The following is a 23,435-nucleotide window of genomic DNA, read 5'->3' on the forward strand; positions in this document are numbered from 1 at the left end:
AGAAGCTATTATCTGATAGCATGTAACACCCCAAAAGACCCGCAGGGGACGTAAACAAAATAATTAGCATAGTCGGCGCTACACAAACCGCACAAATAAAATATAAGACATTCATTACCTTTGACCATCTTCTTTGTTGGCACTCCTAGATGTCACTATTGGGTCTTTTTTTCGATTAAATCGGTCCATATATAGCCTAGATATCGATCTATGAAGACTGTGTGATAAACGGAAAAAAATAGCGTCTTATAACGTAACGTCATTTTCTTTTATTAAAAAAGTCGACAAACTTTCACAAAACACTTCGAAATACTTTTGTAATGCAACGTTAGGTATTAGTAAACGTTAATAAACGATCAAATGGATCACGAGGCGATGTATATTCTATAGGGGTACGTCTGGAAATAATGTCCGGTTAAATCTCAACCAAAATATCCGGTCCGAGACCTGAAGAAATGGGCTGTCTCTTCTTCGTTTGACCAAGAAACAAAGCCCAGGCAAATGACAAGACTGTTGACATCGTGTAGAAGCTGTAGGAATTGCAATCTCGGCTCCAGGTAATTTGCTTTCCCATAGACAATACATGCAATTTTCAGTGATCAGATTTTCCTGCGCTTTTCGATGAAACGCACGTTCTGTTATAGTCACAGCCGTGATTTAACCAGTTTTATAAACGTCTGAGTGTTTTCTATCCACACATACTAATCATATGCATATACTATATTCCTGGCATGAGCAGCAGGGCGCTGAAATGTTGCGCAATTTTTAACAGAATGTTCGAAAAAGTAGGGGGTAGGAGTAACAGGTTAATGGTATGTTTATTTGAACAGTGAGAGACAAATAACAACAACAACAATAAAAATCGATAAAAACGAATGTCAAAAATGTTATAAATTGATTCGCATTTTAATAAGGGAAATAAGTATTTGACCCCCTCTCAATCAGAAAGATGTCTGACCCCCAGGTGTCTTTTATACAGGTAACGAGCTGAGATTAGGAGCACATTCTCAACCTCTTGAAACTAGGAGGCACTATTTTCATTTTTGGAAAAATAACATCCCAAAGTAAATGGGCTATTTCTCAGGACCAGATGCGGGAATATGCATATAATTGACATCTTAGCACATTCTAAAGTTTCCAAAACTGTAAAAATATTGTCTGTGAGTATAACAGAACTGATATTGCAGGCGAAAGCCTGAGAAAAATCCAATCCCCTGTCTTTCTATGCATCTCTATTGCCCATTGAAGGGGATATCAACCAGATTCCTTTTCCATGGCTTCCCTAATGTGTCTACAGCCACTAGACATAGTTTCAGGCTTTTATTTTGAAAAATGAGCGTGAATGACAACATTGCGTCAGTGGTCAGGTGTGGTGACTCTCAGAGTGATTTGTGCATAATAGACAAAGCATTGTTCCTCTCGCTCCTACTGAAAAGCCAATTGTTTGCCATGTTTCTGTCGATATTATGGATTAATTTGGAGTTTTTTTCGGCGTTGTCATGACCGCAATGACAACATCCTCCAAAAATAACGATTGTCATTATGGCCAAACAGTTCTATTTTTGTTTCATCAGACCAGAGGACATTTCTCCAAAAAATACAATATTTGTCCCCATGTGCAGTTGCAAACCGAGGTCTGGCTTTTTATGGTGGTTTTGGAGCAGTGGCTTCTTCCTTGCTGAGTGTTATTAAAAAAGTAAAATAACCTACAATTTCCATTAATAAAAACCTCCCAGGAAAACCTTCAAGGAACCAAAGTAAAAGGTTCTCACAACCTCAAAATGAACGACCACAGACCTGGCTCAGTCTCTGCTGAGTGACAGTCAGTACCACAGACCTGGCTCAGTCTCTGCTGATTGACAGTCAGTACCACAGACCTGGCTCAGTCACTGCTGAGTGACAGTCAGTACTACAGACCTGGCTCAGTCTCTGCTGAGTGACAGTCAGTACCACAGACCTGGCTCAGTCTCTGCTGAGTGACAGTCAGTACTACAGACCTGGCTCAGTCTCTGCTGAGTGACAGTCAGTACCACAGACCTGGCTCAGTCACTGCTGAGTGACAGTCAGTACCACAGACCTGGCTCAGTCTCTGCTGAGTGACAGTCAGTACCACAGACCTGGCTCAGTCTCTGCTGAGTGACAGTCAGTACCACAGACCTGGCTCAGTCACTGCTGAGTGACAGTCAGTACCACAGACCTGGCTCAGTCACTGCTGAGTGACAGTCAGTACCACAGACCTGGCTCAGTCACTGCTGAGTGACAGTCAGTACCACAGACCTGGCTCAGTCACTGCTGAGTGACAGTCACTACTACAGACCTGGCTCAGTCACTGCTGAGTGACAGTCAGTACCACAGACCTGGCTCAGTCACTGCTGAGTGACAGTCAGTACCACAGACCTGGCTCAGTCACTGCTGAGTGACAGTCAGTACCACAGACCTGGCTCAGTCACTGCTGAGTGACAGTCAGTACCACAGACCTGGCTCAGTCACTGCTGAGTGACAGTCAGTACCACAGACCTGGCTCAGTCTCTGCTGAGTGACAGTCAGTACCACAGACCTGGCTCAGTCACTGCTGAGTGACAGTCAGTACCACAGACCTGGCTCAGTCACTGCTGAGTGACAGTCAGTACCACAGACCTGGCTCAGTCACTGCTGAGTGACAGTCAGTACCACAGACCTGGCTCAGTCACTGCTGAGTGACAGTCAGTACCACAGACCTGGCTCAGTCTCTGCTGAGTGACAGTCACTACTACAGACCTGGCTCAGTCACTGCTGAGTGACAGTCAGTACCACAGACCTGGCTCAGTCACTGCTGAGTGACAGTCAGTACCACAGACCTGGCTCAGTCTCTGCTGAGTGACAGTCACTACTACAGACCTGGCTCAGTCACTGCTGAGTGACAGTCAGTACCACAGACCTGGCTCAGTCACTGCTGAGTGACAGTCAGTACCACAGACCTGGCTCAGTCACTGCTGAGTGACAGTCAGTACCACAGACCTGGCTCAGTCACTGCTGAGTGACAGTCAGTACCACAGACCTGGCTCAGTCACTGCTGAGTGACAGTCAGTACCACAGACCTGGCTCAGTCACTGCTGAGTGACAGTCAGTACCACAGACCTGGCTCAGTCACTGCTGAGTGACAGTCAGTACCACAGACCTGGCTCAGTCACTGCTGAGTGACAGTCAGTACCACAGACCTGGCTCAGTCACTGCTGAGTGACAGTCAGTACCACAGACCTGGCTCAGTCACTGCTGAGTGACAGTCAGTACCACAGACCTGGCTCAGTCACTGCTGAGTGACAGTCAGTACCACAGACCTGGCTCAGTCACTGCTGAGTGACAGTCAGTACCACAGACCTGGCTCAGTCACTGCTGAGTGACAGTCAGTACCACAGACCTGGCTCAGTCACTGCTGAGTGACAGTCAGTACCACAGACCTGGCTCAGTCACTGCTGAGTGACAGTCAGTACCACAGACCTGGACCTGGCTCAGTCACTGCTGAGTGACAGTCAGTACCACAGACCTGGCTCAGTCACTGCTGAGTGACAGTCAGTACCACAGACCTGGCTCAGTCACTGCTGAGTGACAGTCAGTACCACAGACCTGGCTCAGTCACTGCTGAGTGACAGTCAGTACCACAGACCTGGCTCAGTCACTGCTACCACAGACCTGGCTCAGTCACTGCTGACAGTCAGTACCACAGACCTGGCTCAGTCACTGCTGAGTGACAGTCAGTACCACAGACCTGGCTCAGTCACTGCTGAGTGACAGTCAGTGCCACAGACCTGGCTCAGTCACTGCTGAGTGACAGTCAGTACCACAGATACAGTAACATGAGTTCCTGTGACCTGATAAGTCCTAAATAGTCAGTAAACATGAGTTCCTGTGACCTAATAAGTCCTAAATAGTCAGTAAACATGAGTTCCTGTGACCTGATAAGTCCTAAATAGTCAGTAAACATGGGCTTAGGGTTTGAATAAGAATGTAACAATTTATGAACCTGCTCATTCATTCCTGACAGCTGTACCCAGATGGATAAAATGACATTTCTCCTCTCTCTCTCCATCGCACCCACATTCCTGTTTAACAGTGTTATGTTTGAGCTGGTGGACAAGCTGAGACATGGTGTGGATGGATACTGTACGAACCATGGGGAGGGTGAATTATTCTACATCAAATGTATCTATCTAGCAGGCCAGCTGTGGGGGGGGGGTGAGGGGCGAGAGAGAGAGGGGTGTGTATATAAACAGTTATTGAGAATGATATGAACTGGTCTGCTATTCCCCCATGTAGTGCAATTCTTTTGACCAGAAAAGTACCTAGCTAGCACATTGGTTCCTTGGAAGTTGTGGGAATGTATGATTTTGGTTTCACATTGGTTGTGGGAATGAAGCCATATGTTTCCTGACCGGTAAAACAGACAATTTATTAAATGTTCTGGGAATGTTTATTTTTAGGTTGCAGGGAGATTCTGAGAACATTTTACTCTGGTTCCTTGAAAGCTTACCTTGTAGATTTTATTAATGTTCTGATAACAGAACTTTTAGGTTCCTTAAAAACTTTGACTGAATGTTTCAATGCTAGTGTACTATAGTGTTCTTGTGTTTTTTAACATCCTCGTAATAATTTGAGAAAATGACTTTAAATAGAACCTGAGGAAACGCTGAAGTACTGAATGTTCGAGAGGTGTCTAATCTGTCACGCACACACACAATGGACAAATCCATCTGATGAAACTAAAGAGTCTTTCATTTGACCCTGCTGGTCATCTATGAACGTTTGAACATCTTGGCCATGTTCTGTTATAATCTCCACCCGGCACAGCCAGAAGAGGACTGGCCACCCCTCAGAGCCTGGTTCCTCTCTAGGTTTCTTCCTAGGTTCGTGCCTTTCTATGGAGTTTTTCCTAGCCACCGTGCTTCTACACCTGCATTGCTTGCTGTTTGGGGTTTTAGGCTGGGTTTCTGTACAGCACTTTGAGATATCAGCTGATGTAAGAAGGGCTTTGTAAATACATTTGATTTAAGGCTTCAAACATACACCCGCTTTCTGTGTCAAACAGAAAATAATTTTGCACGCCCAATTTTTCAGTTTTTGATTTGTTAAAAAAGTTTGAAATATCCAATATATGTCGTTCCACTTCATGATTGTGTCCCACTTGTTGTTGATTCTTCACAAAAAAATACAGTTTTATATCTTTATGTTTGAAGCCTGAAATGTGGCAAAAGGTCGCAAAGTTCAAGGGGGCTGAATACTTTCGCAAGGCACTGCCACACAACCCTTAAACACAAACACAAACACAAACACGTACTCTTGCTGTCAGTCCCCCTCACACTACACTCACCATATTCAGCCTGAACCTTGCTGGCACGTCCTCCTCCTGCGCCTCCTCTCCTCTCCCAGCCCCCTAGTGGTTTTAGGACGTTACTATCCTCTGTGTTTCTGCCACTTGCTACTCCTCCTCTGTAGGTGGGCTGCTGCTCCCTAGCCTGCTCCTTGGGTCGACGTGGGGTCAAGACCGAAGAAGAAGAGGAGGAGGAGGAGGATGAAGAGGAGGTGGTTTGCCACCAGTTTCTCCAGTTGGGAGCGGCCAAACCTGGTTTGTTCTCCTTCTTCAGGCCTTTCTCCGTCCCTTCTAGATCGTCCACCACCTCTATGGTCACCTGGAGGGGAGGGAGAGGAGGGGAAGGAGAGGGAGAAGGAGGAGCAGGGTCCAAGGTAAGTGTGTCTGTCTGGAGTGTATCTGTATGTCTGTTGGGAGGGCAACAACATCCTCTCAGATCTAACATTAAAAATAACCTTTATTGCATGCTGCGACTTGATTTAGACGTGAAATCAGTCTTGATACAATTGTACATTGTCAAGAATTTGATGCATTGTTTAATTCTCGTGTGTTACCATCCAGCCTGTTATCCTCACTACGGTACATGGGATGGTAGCGTCCCACCTGACCAACATCCAGTGAAATTGCAGAGCGCCAAATTCAAAAACAGATATACTCATATTACAAATTCATAAAACATACAAGTGTTATACATCGGCTTAAAGATTAACTTCTTGTTAATCCAGCCGCTGTGTCAGATTTCAAAAAGGCTTTACAGCGAAAGCAAACCATGCGATTATTTGAGGACAGCGCCCAGCAGATGATTACATACAGTTACCAGCCAATTAGTAGTAGTCACAAAAGTCAGAAATAACAATAAAAATGAATCACTTACCTTTGATGATCTTCATATGGTTGCACTCACAAGACTCCCAATTACTCAATAAATGTTCATTTTTTTTCGATAAAGTCCCTCTTTATATCCAAAAATCTCAGTTTTGTTCAGTAATCCACAGGCTCAAAGGCAGTCACAACAGGCAGATAAAATCCGAAAAGTAAAGTTCGTAGAAACATGTCAAACGATGTTTATAATCAATCCTTAGGTTGTTTTTAGTCATTACATTTACATTACATTTAAGTCATTTAGCAGACGCTCTTATCCAGAGCGACTTACAAATTGGTGCATTCACCTTATGACATCCAGTGGAACAGTCACTTTACAATAGTGCATCTAAATCTTAAAGGGGGGGGGTGAGAGGGATTACTTATCCTATCCTAGGTATTCCTTAAAGAGGTGGGGTTTCAGGTGTCTCCGGAAGGTGGTGATTGACTCCGCTGTCCTGGCGTCGTGAGGGAGTTTGTTCCACCATTGGGGGGCCAGTCATAATAATCAATAACATTTCAACCGGACAAAAGCTTTGTCAATATAAAAGGAAAACAAGGCCCTAGAGAAGTTATATTCCAGACACAAAACACAAAACACCAGTCTGTCTAGCCTAGCCTAGCCTGTTATATTCCAAACACAAAAAAACAGTCTGTCTAGCCTAGATTAGCCTGTTATATTCCAAACACAAAACACCAGACTGTCCAGCCGGTTACATTCCAGACACAAAACAACAGTCTGTCTGGTCTAGTTTTGATACTCCGAGGAATAAAATACAAATCAAGAGTAAAAAGGTCAAGTCCCTGAGCAGTCCCACTGAGCCTACAAGCTTGGTATAGTCCTGACTCATTGGCTCATTCCCCTCGTTTTCAAGTGCACCTCGTGACTCACTGGTCTGGTATCTCTGGTAAAATGGGAGGTTAGCTTCCTTGTCAATTAGGCTAGCTAGCTTCCTAAAAAGGAGATAGTCACAACACTGCCACATAGCAACAAACAACACTGCCACATAGCAACAAACAACACTGCCACATAGCAACAAACAACACTGCCACATAGCAACAAACAACACTGCCACATAGCAACAAACAACACTGCCACATAGCAACAAACAACACTGCCACATAGCAACAAACAACACTGCCACATAGCAACAAACAACACTGCCACATAGCAACAAACAACACTGCCACATAGCAACAAACAACTTAGTTTTAATTTAATTCAAATAAGAGCAACTTGAAGCATTTCGATCCGTTGTGCGCGGGGAGAATATATTGGCATTTTTTGCTAGCTAGCTAGTTTTAGTCTTCAAGAAGCTAGGAAAACAACCTCAAATTCTGACAGTTGTGTCCCCACTAAAGGCTGTGGTGGACAGAGGAACAAATCCGCGAGGCTACAGCCCTGGGTCTCAGAGTGATGGTTGTGAAGGAAGACAAGAACGTTAAATGGGAGGGTGCATGATACGTTTTCTTCGGAAGTCTGGAGAGCTGGTTGGGGAAGATCGGGAGAGATGGGTTTGGCCTCAGTCCTATACAGCTCCAAAATCATCTGAATTGTTGTGGATGAAGTTCATATGACCTACATATGGTATACTCTTACCAAAAAAGGTTATGTATGGAACCAACATTTTTTCTTTTCATATATATATATATAGTATATATATATATGGAAAGATATAGTATATATATATGGAAAGAAAAAATGTTGGTTCCATAGTGGGGAGAACAAGTATTTGATACACTGCCGATTTTGCAGGTTTTCCTACTTACAAAGAATGTAGAGGTCTGTCATTTTTTATCATAGGTACACTTCAACTGTGAGAGACGGAATCTAAAACAAAAATCCAGAAAATCACATTGTATGATTTTTAAGTTATTAATTTGCATTTTATTGCATTAAAAGCCACGGCTTTTGTGGAGCGATGGGTAACGATGCTTCGAGGGGTGACTGTTGTTGATGTGTGCAGAGGGTCCCTGGTTTGCGGACGGTCTAAAGTTATACTGTTACATCAACAACAGTCACCCACGAAGCATCGTTACCCCTCGCAGAGCAAGGGGAACCAACCCTTCAAGGTCTGAGAGCAAGTGACGTCACCAATTGAAACGCTATTTAGCGCGCACCGCTAACTAAGCTAGCCGTTTCACATCCGTTACACCAGCACCACCGCTAACTAAGCTAGCCGTTTCACATCCGTTACATCAGCACCACCGCAAACTAAGCTAGCCGTTTCACATCCGTTACACCAGCACCACCGCTAACTAAGCTAGCCGTTTCACATCCGTTACACCAGCACCACCGCTAACTAAGCCAGCCATTTCACATCCGTTACACCAGCACCACCGCTAACTAAGCTAGCCGTTTCACATCCGTTACACTCACCCCCGTTTTGACCTTCCTCCTTTTACGCAGCAACCAGTGATCCGGGTCAACAGCATCAATATAACAGTAAAGAACCACGACTCGTCAGTGAAGAGCACTTTTTGCCAGTCCTGTCTGGTCCAGCGACGATGGGTTTGTGCCCATAGGCGACATTGTTGCCGGTGATGTCTGGTGAGGACCTGCCTTACAGCCTATTGTGGACAGCCTGAGCACTGATGGGGCGGCAGGGTATCCTAGTGGTTAGAGCATTGGACTAGTAACCGAAAGGCTGCAGGTTCAAACCCCCGAGCTTACAAGGTCAAAATCTGTCGTTCTGCCCCTGAACAGGCAGCTAACCCACTGTTCCTAGACCGTCATTGAAAATAAGAATTTGTTCTTAACTGACTTGCCTGGTTAAATAAAGGTTAAAATAAAATAATATTAAAAATGGGGGGGATTGTGCGTTCCCGGTGTAACTCTGCAGTTGTTGTTGCCATCCTGTACCTGTCCCGCAGGTGTGATGTTCGGATGTACCGATCCTGTGCAGGTGTTGTTACACGTGGTCTGCCACTGCGAGAACGATCAGCTGTCCGTCCTGTCTCCCTGTAGCGCTGTCTTAGGCGTCTCACAGTATGGACATTGCAATTTATTTCCCTGGCCACATCTGCATTCATGCCTCCTTGCAGCATGGCTAAGGTACGTTCACACAGATGAGAAGGGACCATGGGCATCTTTCTTTTGGTGTTTTTCAGAGTCAGTAAAAAAAGGTCTCTTTCGTGTCCTAAGTTTTCATAACTGTGACCTTAATTGCCTGTTGACAAGGAGGGACAGTGTTACCTGTCTGTTTACAAGGAGGGACAGTGTTACCTGTCTCTTTACAAGGAGGGACAGTGTTACCTGTCTCTTTACAAGGAGGGACAGTGTTACCTGTCTGTTGACAAGGACGGACAGTGTTACCTGTCTGTTGACAAGGACGGACAGTGTTACCTGTCTGTTGACAAGGAGGGACAGTGTTACCTGTCTGTTGACAAGGAGGGACAGTGTTACCTGTCTGTTGACAAGGAGGGACAGTGTTACCTGTCTGTTGACAAGGAGGGACAGTGTTACCTGTCTGTTGACAAGGAGGGACAGTGTTACCTGTCTATTGACAAGGAGGGACAGTGTTACCTGTCTGTTGACAAGGAGGGACAGTGTTACCTGTCTGTTGACAAGGAGGGACAGTGTTACCTGTCTGTTGACAAGGAGGGACAGTGTTACCTGTCTGTTGACAAGGAGGGACAGTGTTACCTGTCTGTTTACAAGGAGGGACAGTGTTACCTGTATGTTTGGGTTCTGTCGGTTTATATCAGCCTTGGAGAGGTCAGGGAAGTTGCTGAGGTCCAGGAGGAAGGCCCCAGGCCTGTCTCTCTGCAGGCTGTCTCCGGTAGCCTGACTCGGGGCCCAGGGGAGGGCAGCAGGCCTCTGGGCTGACTGGGGCTCTGATCCCCTCCACTTCCCTGGACCCTGCTGGGCTAACAAACTGCTCTCTGTTCTGACATTATTCTAGATGGGGGGAGAGAAAGAGAGAGAGAGAAAGAGATATTTGAGTATTAAAATATTGAAGAAAATATTGACCAAATAGACGAAAATAAAAAGTAACACAATAAGAATAGCGAGACTATATACAGGGGGCACTGGTACTGAGTCGGCGCGTGGGGGGTACAGGTTAGTAGAGGTAATCTGTACATGTGGGGTGGGGAGGGGAGTGACTGCATACTGTGCTAGGACATAATCATTGTGTCCTAGGATTATGGGAGCAAATATTACCCTTTTTACTACTTTAATACACAAGTGAATTTGTTCCAATACTTTTGGTCCCTTAAAATGGGGGAGCTGTGTCCAAAAAGTGCTGTAATTTCTAAATGGTTCACCCAATATGGATAGAAATACCCTAAAATGAAAGCTGACAGTCTGCAATTTAACCTTACAGTCATTATATCATTTCCAATCCAAAGTGCTGAAATACAGAGCTAAAACGACAAGAAATATGTCATAGTCCCCAATACTTTTAGCGCTGGCTGTATTTATTTAGGGCAATCAGTTTAACCTTCCTTAAACCAACAGAGAGAACCATATCTCTTATTCTCAGTTGTCCTGTCATTTCTGTGCCTGTTTGATGGATGGGGGTCAGACTGTACCTCTACACCTGCCCCCCCACAGAGACCAGGGCCTGTATGAAGTGTCTCAGAGTAGAAATTATGATCTAAGATCATTTCTGAAATTTAGATCAGAATGAATAAGATTAGATTTAACAGATCCTCTGAAGCGCTTTGTGGATACGGGCCCTGGCCTCCCCCTTTAGATCTTTACCTCTGTACCCACTATAGAGGACCACTTAGCGACATCAGATTGATCCCTCTCCCCAAGCTAGGCCACCTCATTACTCACAACACATCAGCTAAAGCCCACAGAGCCAGTACCTGTGACAGGGCTATTCCCAATCGGTTCTCTATCCTAGTTGTCCTGTGTTATTTCATTGTTCTTTGATGGTTTCCATTTCTGTCTAAAATACTATGGCCCTGCTCTGTCCACACTAATTAGAGTTGGTGGTTTCTACTAGAAGTGGATCTGGTACACTCCACAGAGCAGGGCTTTACAGAAGAGTGGCCAGAAAAAAAGCTATTGCTTATAAAGAAAAAATAAGCAAACACGTTTGATGTTTGCCACAAGGCATGTGGGAGACTCCCCAAACATATGGATGAAGGTACTCTGGTCAGATGAATCTAAAATTGAGCTTTTTGGCCATCAACGAAAATGTCTGGCGTAAACCCAACACCTCTCATCTCCCCGAGAACACTATCCCCACAGAGAAGCATCATGCTGTGGGGATGTTTTTCATCGTCAGGGTCTGGGAAACTGGTCAGAATTGAAGGAATGATGGATGGCGCTAAATACAGGGAAATTCTTGAGGGAAAGATTGCATGTCCTCCTGTGCAGGAAAATTGTAATCAATAAAAGAGTGATCAAATTAAGACCCTACATCTGTACTAATATGGTATTTTCAAAGATATTTATATACAGTACCAGTCATAAAGTTTGGCCACACCATATGGCATTATGTAGTAACCAAAAACAAAATGTTAATCAAATCAAAATATATTTTATATTTGAGATTCATCAAAGTAGCTGCCCTCTGTCCTGTGCACTGTGGCTATTTTAGATGTGCCATGAACCATAGAACATAGAACTAGAATGACTGATTTTAGAATGGATATAATTCTAATTCTAGAACAGGGTCAGGTCCATTGGTGGATATCAGTTCAATTGATTCTGATGATGGAAAGTCCTAAATATGTCTATGGTAATAAATCATACTGACCTGGTTAAAACAGGTGGAGACAAGGGTCAGCCTGAACAAACAGACACATTTCCAGTCAAAGGGGATTAAATGTGATGGATTTGAGTTAAAATGGGGAGACAAAAAGAGAGGTTTTATTTTGCCTGTAAAGCTGCAGTATAACAGTGGTTTGAAAGTAAAGGCAGCAACAGTGCGGGTGTAAATGTGTGGGAGAGAGAGAGCCCTTCTGTTGGAAAGCTAACTATAAATAGTAAAGCATTAACTAGAAATGCCATGTGATACCAGAAAGCCAATCAGAGCCGAGTGTTCCTTGTGGCTACAGGCCACACCATTGGGATGTGGTGGGAAGGGTGGGTACCTCTAGCGCTGACCTGACCTCTCTCCCCATCCCCAAGTAGGAGACTAGGGTGACTGTGATGAGGCTGTGATAGTGCCTGCAGCTAAGGCATGGAATCCCCAACTATGATGAAGGTGAGTGGACTATGACCATGTGACCCCTCTCTCCATCTTCCATTTCACCTCTTACTACCAGCCTCTTCAAGGGGATAATATTGTGTGTGTGTGTGTGTGTGTGTGTGTGTGTGTGTGTGTGTGTGTGTGTGTGTGTGTGTGTGTGTGTGTGTGTGTGTGTGTGTGTGTGTGTGTGTGTGTGTGTGTGTGTACACCATTTCACCTCTTACTACCAGCCTCTCCCAGGGGACTGAGGCTCTATGAATAGTCTCTTTATACTGTATATCAGGGGTACTCAAGTGCTATTTGAGAAGGTCTGGTCCCACACATGTCCGAGGTGGCAGGAGATCTGGATGGATAATGTAATTTACCGCTGTCGTAACAAACCCCCACCTCGCAACCCCAAACTGTTCAAACGCCTCTTGTCGGCAGAGAGAAAATCGAACCGTTTTCAAAGATAATTTCCCGCAATTCTGCGCATTCTTCCTTGTCTTGTGTTGTTGTGATACCAGGGGTCGAAGCTGTAAACTGCAAGCCGCGTGAAGGCCAGCATATGAGGAATGACGACAGAAAACTGTATGCAAGCCCGAACAAGTTAAAAAAAAAAATATATATATATATATATATATATATATATAGATAGATATACAGTACCAATCAAAAGTTTTAGAACACCTACTCATTCAAGAGGTTTTCTTTATTTGTTACTCTTTTCTACATTGTAGAATAAGAGTGAATGTAACGATTCTCATTGGTGGAAGGAGAGGAGGACCAAAATGCAGCGTGGCAAATGTTCGTCATATTTCAATTGAACAACTAAACACTACACAAAATAACAACGAAGAGAAAACGAAACACTACACAAAATAAAAACGAAACACTACACAAAATAACAACGAAGAGCAAACGAAACAGTTCTGCCAGGTGAACAGACACAACAGAAATTAAACACCCCACAACCAAAATCAGAGACAACGAACGACACCTGCCTCTGATTGAGAACCATACTAGGCCAAACACATAGAAATATAACATAGAAAAACAACAGAATGCCCACCCCAACTCACGCCCCGACCAAACCAAAACAGAGACAACAAAATAACTAAGGTCAGAACGTGACAGTGAAGACATCACTACGAAATAACACATATTATTCTGCAATGTAGAAAATAGTAAAAATAAAAATAAACTTTAAATGAGTAGGTTTTCTCAAACTTTTGACAGGTACTGTACAGATATTATTTTGGGACCCGTGGTCCGTTTTGACACCGTTCTGGGTCTGGATCCGATCAGCCAGTTGAGTTTGGGGGGGCTGTATATCATAAACCACAAACCTCAATGACCCTCTGGGAATGTGTTATCCAACTCTGTGGTCATTTAAATAGATCCTTTGCACTTCCCATTTCAGACCCAATGTGTTACAGAAGCATTTCTGGAAAGGACTGTGGATCCCATAGAATACAAGTTACAGGCTTATTCCCCACGTTGATATTGAGCCCTAACCCCAAACTCAATAGCCTAGAGTTCCTGCAATGTAAACTGCACTGCAGGTTCCGACAGAATAGAATCATTAAATAGCACTCACCTCTGCAATCACTGTATACTGCTGATCCTGGCTCGAAGTTAAATTCCCTTGATTCAGCGGGCTGCTCCGTAACACCGTAATATGTAAGGTAAGAAGTAGAAGTCCTAAAAGCAACAACAGTTCTGCCGCCAATCGAACCATCCTTTTCACCCTACTCGTCTTGGGTCCCTGCTGTGTGACAGGGGGTCCGCCGCCAACTCCTCCCGCTCCAGACACTCCAAGCTCCGGATCCGCTGCGGGCGAGGAGTCACAACACCACTTCGGAGCCACTTCGAGGTTCAGAAGTACACTTTTAATGGGAGGGGGGGGGGGGGTAGGACGTAATAAAATACAATCTGTCTAAAGTTTGTGTTTGGGATCAGGTTCGGTTGATTTAGTTTATTTTGAATTACATCAGACCAGCCTCGGCGGAGAACGTTCTTCAAATGTGCCAAAAAGTGAGTCCGGATTCGCTGTGTAAAAAGGATAACGTTAAACCAAAGTTAAAGGTCCATTCAACAAGGTTTTCTGTGGTATCCCCCTGAACTATGCTCCTTCTATGTTGGCATGGATCTCCAAAGTTAATTATCCAAATGCTGCCAGGGCGACTGAATAACACTGCCCATGAGAAAAGTATTTAAATAACAGCGGGACAATTGTCTTGCGCACAATTTAGTATGTTATAGAAATGTAGGCTATTGCTTGTTGCACTCAAGGTGCAGTCCTCTGCACGATCAAGAAACGTGCAGCCCAGTTCCAGACCCGTGTTTCCCCCCGCTGCAATTCTCCACTGTTTACACAAATACTTTGGCTCAGCTTCAGAATCAAACCTCGTTCCCTTCTCTCTCTCATCTGTGGTATGCAGCACTCCTGGGTTTTGATGCTTTGGACACAAATGATCCCTTATGCATTACATAGGCTATCCCCTATCCAAAAATGGTCATTTTGAATTTGCGTAGAGAGTGAACTTGCTGGTGTGGCTACCTTTCGCACACCATCCAACCGCCAAGAAGTGGATCCCCCCCAAAAAATAATACTTTCTAGTTTGAATAGTTGTCCATTTCAACCACGAACATTATCCGTCCATTAGTGGCGAATATAGGCGTGGTGGTGGTAATTCTGGGCTGAGTTCTGCGCAGCATAAAACCAGCAGCTATCCAATCCAAGCTCCAAGTGCGTCCCGTTCCTCACCGTGTCCAAATGGTGTAACCCAAACCGCAGTCAATCCACACTCCTATACTATGGGCATGCTATACAGGCTGTTGTCTGTCGCAGCGCGCTGCCAGTGATTTTTTAATACGCCCCTCTGCTGGTTTGCTGTCAGCTCCCCCTCCCCCTTTCTCACCCTTCAGCGCCCGATACGGGTCATGTCTAGAAGGGTCATTTCAAATTGACGTCGAACGTATATATATTGTATTTTATCTAACCCGAACTATTTTCCTAACCTTAAATGAATTATCCTAACCTGTTTACGTTAATTATCTCAACCTGTTACGTAATTCTCTCAATGTACTAGATAAATTCTAACCTGCTACGAAAAATCACTTCTGACATTTAGTTCATCGCTTCTCGTCAAAACCCTGTGACGCACAAATCACCAAGGCTCTACATCACAATCAAGTCACAGGCCACCTACTCTGTCGGGTAGGTATTTGCACATGTGCCTGATGTTATTACAAGAACTGGACATATGGACTTCAAACATGAATATATTTCAAATGAACATTATACTTTTAAGCACTTTTTATTGCCCTCTTCAAAGGACCTGGTCACTGATCACCCAGTGACATCTCCTTCTGGTCCCAATAGTACAGTTCCCTAAAACAAATGGAAACTTTAAAGGGTGACTGCACTTCCTGATTTACCCTTGTTTTTCCATTAATGCTCACTAAGAAATGCTAGCTGCCATGACTGAATGCAAACAACCATTGTCTTGGGGGTGTGGTTTGATGTGGGTGTGTCTTTGCCATTCAATAACAACAAATAAGGCCATTAGTGAGTACAGCGATATTAGCTAAGCTAGCTTTGCTATAGAGAGAACAAAGTTTTGAAGTTGAGTGCTTCTCAAAATGGTCAGCTAATTCAGTTCTATGTGTAGGCTAAAGCTTACCGTATGCTTCCCAGCATATATTATGGCAACATTTTCTGAAGTTCGTTTCGGTCTTTGGCAGGGTTTTTTTCAGCTGTTTGTGCACACAAAACATTTGAGAGGTAAGTCAATTTTTTTGTAGCTGAAGTCTACACCCCTTCGTCGGTGATTGGTTAATAGTACTACTGTTAGTAGGAGTGGGAACATTAAGTGTTTGTCATCGAACAAGAGATGACTAGTTTTCATGCAGAATATTTCACTTGAGAAATACTGCACCAAACAGCTTACCTAGATTTAAAATTGCGTGTCTAAGACCTCCTTGGAAAAAAAAACATCATTACAGATGTCTTCAAAAAGAACGGAGAACCAAGACACAGCCATTTTTCCAGCTAAAGAGAGGAGTCACAAAAGGCAGAAATAGAGAATTAATCACCAACCTTTGATGATCTTCATCAGATGACACTCATAGGACTTCATGTTACACCATACATGTATGTTTTGTTTGATAAAGTTCATATTTATATACAAAAATCTGAGTTTACATTGGCGCATTACGTTCAGTAGTTCCAAAACATCTGGTGATTTTGCAGAGAGCCACATCAATTTACGCATCAATTTACTCATCATAAATGTTGATGAAAATACAAGTGTTATGCATGGAACTTTAGATAAACTTCTCCTTAATCTTGAAACTACCCACCCCGGATCCGGGAGGATTGTCATCAATTACACCAATTAGCATAGCGCAACAGTCAAAAAATATTACTAGAAAATACATGTTCTATATATGATATATTTTTCCCTCACATCAAACTAACTAACTATGGAGCACAGCAAGGATAACATTCATTTTTTTGGACCTCGACATTAATAAAAATGACAACGGTTGTTTGCACACATCTATCTTTAGGAAGCCTACTGTAACAGTTTTCTTTAGTCGAAGGAGAGGCGGACCAAAACGCAGCTTGGTTATTATTCATGGTTCTTTAATAAAGAAACTATACATGAATAGACTAACAAAACAAACAAAACAAGAAATGTGAAAAACCAGAACAGCCCTATCTGGTGCAAACACAGAGACAGGAACAATCACCCACAAAACCCAACAGGCTACCTAAATATGGTTCCCAATCAGAGACAATGACTAACACTTGCCTCTGATTGAGAACCATATCAGGCCAAACATAGAAATAGACAAACTAGGCATGTAACATAGAAGGACATACATTTTGTGACTATTAAAACCTTCCCTAACCAGAAACCGTGGATGGGTGGCAGCATTCATGCTAAATTGAAAGCATGTTCCACCATATTTAATCGTGGCAAGGAGACTGGGAATCTGGCCGAATACAATCAGTGTAGTTATTCCCTCCATAAGGCAATCAAACAAGCAAATTGTCAGTATAGAGACAAAGTGGAGTCACATTTCAACGGCTCAAACACGAGACGTATGTGACTGTTTCTACAGACAATCACAGATTACCAGCCCCGTCGCGGACATCTATGTCTTGTATCCAGACAAACTAAACACCTTCTTTGCCCGCTTTGTGTATAACACAGTGCCACTGACGCGGCCCACTACCAAGGACTGTGGGATCTCCTTCTCCATGGTCGACATGAGTAAAACATTTAAATGTGTTAACCCTCGCAAGGCTGCTGGCCCAGCCGGCATCCCTAGCCACATCCTCAGAGCATGTGCAGACCAGCTGGCTGTAGTGTTTATGGACATTGTCAATCAATCCCTATCCCAATCTGCTGTCCCCACATGCTTCAAGATGGCCACCATTATTCCTGTTCCCAAGTAAGCAAAGGTAACTTAACTAAATTACTATCGACCCGTAGTACTCACTTCTGTCATCATGAAGTGCTTTGCGGAATTAGTCAAGGACCATATCACCTCCACCCTACCTGACACCCTAGACCCACTCCAATTTGCTTACCGCCCCAATAGGTCCACAGACGATGCAATCTCAACCACACTGCACACTGCCCTATCCCATCTGGACAAGGGGAATACTATGTAAGAATGCTGTTCATTGACTACAGCTCAGCTTTAAACCCCATAGTACCCTCCAAACTCATCATTAAGCTTGAGACCCTGGGTCTCGACCCCACCCTGTGCAACTGGGTCCTGGACATTCTGATTGGCTGCCCCCAGGTGGTGAAGATAGGAAACAACATCTCCACTCCGCTGATCCTCAACACTGGGGCCCCACAAGGGTGCGTTCTCAGTCCCCTCCTGTACTCCCTGTTCACCCACGACTGCGTGGGAATGCACACCTCCAACTCAATCATCAAGTTTGCAGACAACACAACAGTGGTAGGCTTGATTACCAACAACGACGAGACAGCTTACAGGGAGGAGGTGAGGGCCCTCGGAGTGTGGGGTCAGGGAAATAACCTCTCACTCAATGTCAGAAAAACAAAAGAGATGATCGTGGACTTCAGGATAGGGAGCACCTCCCTATCTACATCGACGAGACAGCAGTGGAGAAGGTGGACAGTTTTTAAGTTCCTCAGTGTACAAACTGTATCACCGACAAACTGAATTGGTCCACCCACACAGACAGCGTGGTGAAGAAGGCAAAACAGCGCCTCTTCAACCTCAGGAGGCTGAAGATATGTGGCTTGTCACCGAAAACACTCAAACGTTTACAGATGCACAATTGAGAGCATCCTGTCTGGCTGTATCACCGCCTGGTATGGCAACTGCACCACCCACAACCGCAGGGCTCTCCAGAGGGTGGTGCTGTCTGCACAACGCATCACTGGGAGCAATGTAACATGAAGGCAAAAAATATCATCAAGGACAACAACCACCCGAGCCACTGCCTATTCATTTACATTTACATTACATTTAAGTCATTTAGCAGACGCTCTTATCCAGAGCGACTTACAAATTGGTGCATTCACCTTATGACATCCAGTGGGACAGTCACTTAACAATAGTGCATCTAAAACTTAGGGGGGGTGGGGTGAGAGGGATTACTTAACCTATCCTAGGTATTCCTTAAAGAGGTGGGGTTTCAGGTGTCTCCGGAAGGTGGTGATTGACTCCGCTGTCCTGGCGTCGTGAGGGAGTTTGTTCCACCATTGGGGGGGCCAGGGCAGCGAACAGTTTTGACTGGGCTGAGCGGGAGCTGTACTTCCTCAGTGGTGAGGTCAGTACAGGTGCATCAAAGCTGGGACAGAGAGACTGAAAAACAGCTTCTATCTCAAGGCCATCAGACTGTTAAATAGCCATCACTAGCACAGACAGGTGGCTGCTTACCTACAGACTTGATATCATTGGCCAGTTTAATAAATAGATCACTTGTTGCTTTAATAACACCACTTTAAGAATGTTTACATATATCGCATTACTCATCTCATATATATATACTGTATACTGTATCCTTCTATCTATTCTTTACTATCTATTGCATCTTAGCTACTCTGTCACTGCTCATCCATATATTTTATACTTATATATTATCATCCCATTTCTTTACTAGATTGTGTGTATTAGGTTTTGTTGTAGAATTTCTGATATTATCTGTTAGATACTGCTGCACTGTCGGATCTAGAAACACAAGCATTTCGCTACACTCGCATTAACATCTGCTAACCATGTGTATGTGACAAATAAAATTTGATTTGATTTGATCTACTAACCATGTGTATGTGACCAATAAAATGTAATTTGATTTTTGCTGCTTTTTCCTTGTTTTAAAAAAAAGGGAAGATCTTAAGGTAGTATATGAGCCTAGCCGAGTTCTGCTGGGAGCAAACCCAACCTAAAAATGAGGACGCCTTAAAGCCTGCCCTGAACTTGTGTTTCGCTGACAGCAGCGTTCACCCTAATGCTAAGAACTATCCAGTTCACATGGGCCTAGGGAGAAAGGGTTCGGGTTTCTTCTATTGAATGTGACAGTAGGGGTCTCCTCTATCGGACCTTTGAACCCGGGCCACCAATGACAAATGCCCTAACTGCTGTCTCAATAAGGGATATCTCTAGGTCATGTGCTTATTGGGCCAGAATAGTTAGCCCCTGTCCAGAAGAAGGCCAAACCCTTCCTCCCTAGGTATTTGGTCAATCTGAAACAACCTAATAGGTGCAAGCAGTAGGATGAATGCTCTTTGAAATAAATCACAACTCTGTTAAAAAAGTCAAGAAAAATTATTGTATTAATCATAGTGATTCAGGAGTTCTCATGAAACGTGTGTAGAACATGAGTATGTTCTATTATGAGAACATGGCAACCGTGTCCTGTGTATGTTTGATGTTAGTAACCATGTTCTGGGTTTGTTCTGTTTGACATTAAGGCAACGTTCTTCTACCTCTAACACCAAAACATGCTTAAAAGGTTCTCAGAAGGTTTTCTGCAAACATGGATAGAATGTTCCCCTAACTACCAGAAAACTGGACTCAAACATTAGGGGAACATTACGGGTAACATTACAAAAACATTCTCACTCCCTAGAATTGTTAGTTGGGTGCCCTGTTTTGATTCTAAATGCCAATGGTCTACAGTTAGCTGTTGTTAGCAAGGTAGCTAGCTAATGTGACTTATGCACATCTTCCTCTGACATGCTACTTCATGTAGGGGGTGGACCTCTACATGTTGTCTGGACAGTTGGGGTGGACCTCTACATGTTGTCTGGACAGTTGGGGTGGACCTCTACATGTTGTCTGGACAGTTGGGGTGGACCTCTACATGTTGTCTGGACAGTCAGCTGGACAGGGGTGGACCTCTACATGTTGTCTGGACAGTTGGGGTGGACCTCTACATGTTGTCTGGACAGTTGGGGTGGACCTCTACATGTTGTCTGGACAGTTGGGGTGGACCTCTACATGTTGTCTGGACAGTTGGGGTGGACCTCTACATGTTGTCTGGACAGTTGGGGTGGACCTCTACATGTTGTCTGGACAGTTGGGGTGGACCTCTACATGTTGTCTGGACAGTTGGGGTGGACCTCTACATGTTGTCTGGACAGTTGGGGTGGACCTCTACATGTTGTCTGGACAGTTGGGGTGGACCTCTACATGTTGTCTGGACAGTTGGGGTGGACCTCTACATGTTGTCTGGACAGTTGGGGTGGACCTCTACATGTTGTCTGGACAGTTGGGGGTGGACCACTACATGTTGTCTGGACAGTTGGGGTGGACCTCTACATGTTGTCTGGACAGTTGGGGTGGACCTCTACATGCTGTCTGGACAGTTGGGGGTGGACCTCTACATGTTGTCTGGACAGTTGGGGGTTGACCACTACATGTTGTCTCTGGACATCATGGACAGGGTTAGGATTAGGGTTAGGGTTAGGGGTTAGGAGTTAGGGGTTAGGGTTAGGGTTAGGTTTCTAGTTTTGAGTCGGTTGATCCACTTCCATCTCTGATACGTGGAAGCCGAAGGGGAGGAAGGGAGGGGGGTGCACTCCACATCATATACACGCGGGCCGGCAGGGTCCGGGCGTGGCCGGCCAATGTAGTAGGCCCCATGGTTGCCCACTTGTAGATTAACCCATTGGTTGGGTTAAAGACTGTCTGTCCGTAGGGTTAGGGTTAGGTATAGTTTTTCAAATGGTTAAGGTTAGGGTTAGGGTAAGGTATAGTTTTTATAATGGTTAAGGTTAGGGTTAAGGTTAGGGTAAGGTATGGTTTTTAGAATGGTTAAGGTTAGGGTAAGGGTTAGGGTAAGGTATAGTTTTTAGAATGGTTAAGGTTAGGGTTAGGGTTAGGGTAAGGTATAGTTTTTAGAATGGTTAAGGTTAGGTTTAGGTAGGTCTGTCAACTCGACATAGGATCAGGCAAAACCGTTAGGGTTAGGGGTTAGGGTTAGGGTTTCTAGATCTACTGTCTCTATTATATCACGACAGATCAGCTAGATCTACTGTCTCTATTATATTATGACAGACCAGCTAGATCTACTGTCTCTATTATATTATGACAGACCAGCTAGATCTACTGTCTCTATTATAACAGACCAGGTAGATCTACTGTCTCTATTATATTATGACAGTCCAGCAATATCTACTGTCTCTATTATATTATGACAGACCAGAAATATCTATTGTCTCTATTATAATATGACAGACCAGCTAGATCTACTGTCTCTATTATATTATGACAGACCAGCTAGAACTACAGTCTCTATTATATTATGACAGTCCAGCAATATCTACTGTCTCTATTACATTATGACAGACCAGCTAATTCTACTGTCCATATTATAATATGACAGACCAGCTAGATCTACTGTCTCTATTATAATATGACAGACCAGCTAGATCTACTGTCTCTATTATATTATGACAGACCATCTAGATCTACTGTCTCTATGTCTCTATTATAATATGACAGACCAGGTAGATCTTATGTCTCTATTATATTATGACAGACCAGCTAGATCTACTGTCTCTTTTATATTATGACAGACCAGCTAGATCTACTGTCTCTATTATATTATGACAGACCAGCTATATCTGCTGTCTCTATTATATTATGAGAGGCCAGCTAGATCTACTGTCTCTATTACATTATGTCAGACCAGATAGATCTACTGGCTCTATTATAATATGACAGTCCAGCTAATTCTACTGTCCATATTATAATATGACAGACCAGCTAGATCTATTATCCCTATTATATTATGACAGACCAGCTAGATCTACTGTCTCTATATCTCTATTATATTGTGACAGACCAGTTAGATCTACTGTCTCTATATCTCTATTATATTATGACAGACCATCTAGATCTACTGTCTCTATGTCTCTATTATATTATAACAGACCAGGTAGATCTACTGTCTCTATTATATTATGACAGTCCAGCAATATCTACTGTCTCTATTATATTATGACAGACCAGCTACATCTACTGTCTCTATTGTATTATGACAGACCAGAAATATCTATTGTCTCTATTATAATATGACAGACCAGCTAGATCTACTGTCTCTATTATATTATGACAGACCAGCTAGAACTACTGTCTCTATTTTACTATGACAGACCAGCTAGATCTACTGTCTCTATTATATTATGACAGTCCCGCAATATCTACTGTCTCTATTATATTATGACAGACCAGCTAATTCTACTGTCCATATTATAATATGACAGACCAGCTAGATCTACTGTCTCTATTATAATATGACAGACCAGCTAGATCTACTGTCTCTATTATATTATGACAGACCATCTAGATCTACTGTCTCTATGTCTCTATTATAATATGACAGACCAGGTAGATCTTATGTCTCTATTATATTATGACAGACCAGCTAGATCTACTGTCTCTTTTATATTATGACAGACCAGCTAGATCTACTGTCTCTATTATATTATGACAGACCAGCTATATCTGCTGTCTCTATTATATTATGAGAGGCCAGCTAGATCTACTGTCTCTATTACATTATGTCAGACCAGATAGATCTACTGGCTCTA

The 23,435-nt window shown here is 43.6% G+C and overlaps 1 protein-coding gene across 1 annotated transcript in view; it reads right to left on the bottom strand.

Moving 5' to 3' along the window:
• The window catches only part of LOC124039401 (isthmin-1-like), a 28,885-nt gene extending 13,665 nt beyond the window's left edge, over positions 1 to 15,220 (bottom strand). Inside the window, exons 1-3 of the mRNA XM_046355365.1 lie at positions 13,937 to 15,220; positions 9,882 to 10,106; positions 5,345 to 5,663 (exon numbers count right to left, since the gene is read on the bottom strand). Of these exons, the coding sequence (XP_046211321.1) occupies positions 5,345 to 5,663; positions 9,882 to 10,106; positions 13,937 to 14,077 (685 nt within the window). The 5' untranslated portion in view covers positions 14,078 to 15,220. The remainder of the gene's footprint in view (positions 1 to 5,344; positions 5,664 to 9,881; positions 10,107 to 13,936) is intronic.
• Positions 15,221 to 23,435: the final 8,215 nt, after the last annotated feature.

The sequence above is a fragment of the Oncorhynchus gorbuscha genome, linkage group LG07 (assembly GCF_021184085.1).
Source record: "Oncorhynchus gorbuscha isolate QuinsamMale2020 ecotype Even-year linkage group LG07, OgorEven_v1.0, whole genome shotgun sequence".
Taxonomy (NCBI): Eukaryota; Metazoa; Chordata; class Actinopteri; order Salmoniformes; family Salmonidae; genus Oncorhynchus; species Oncorhynchus gorbuscha.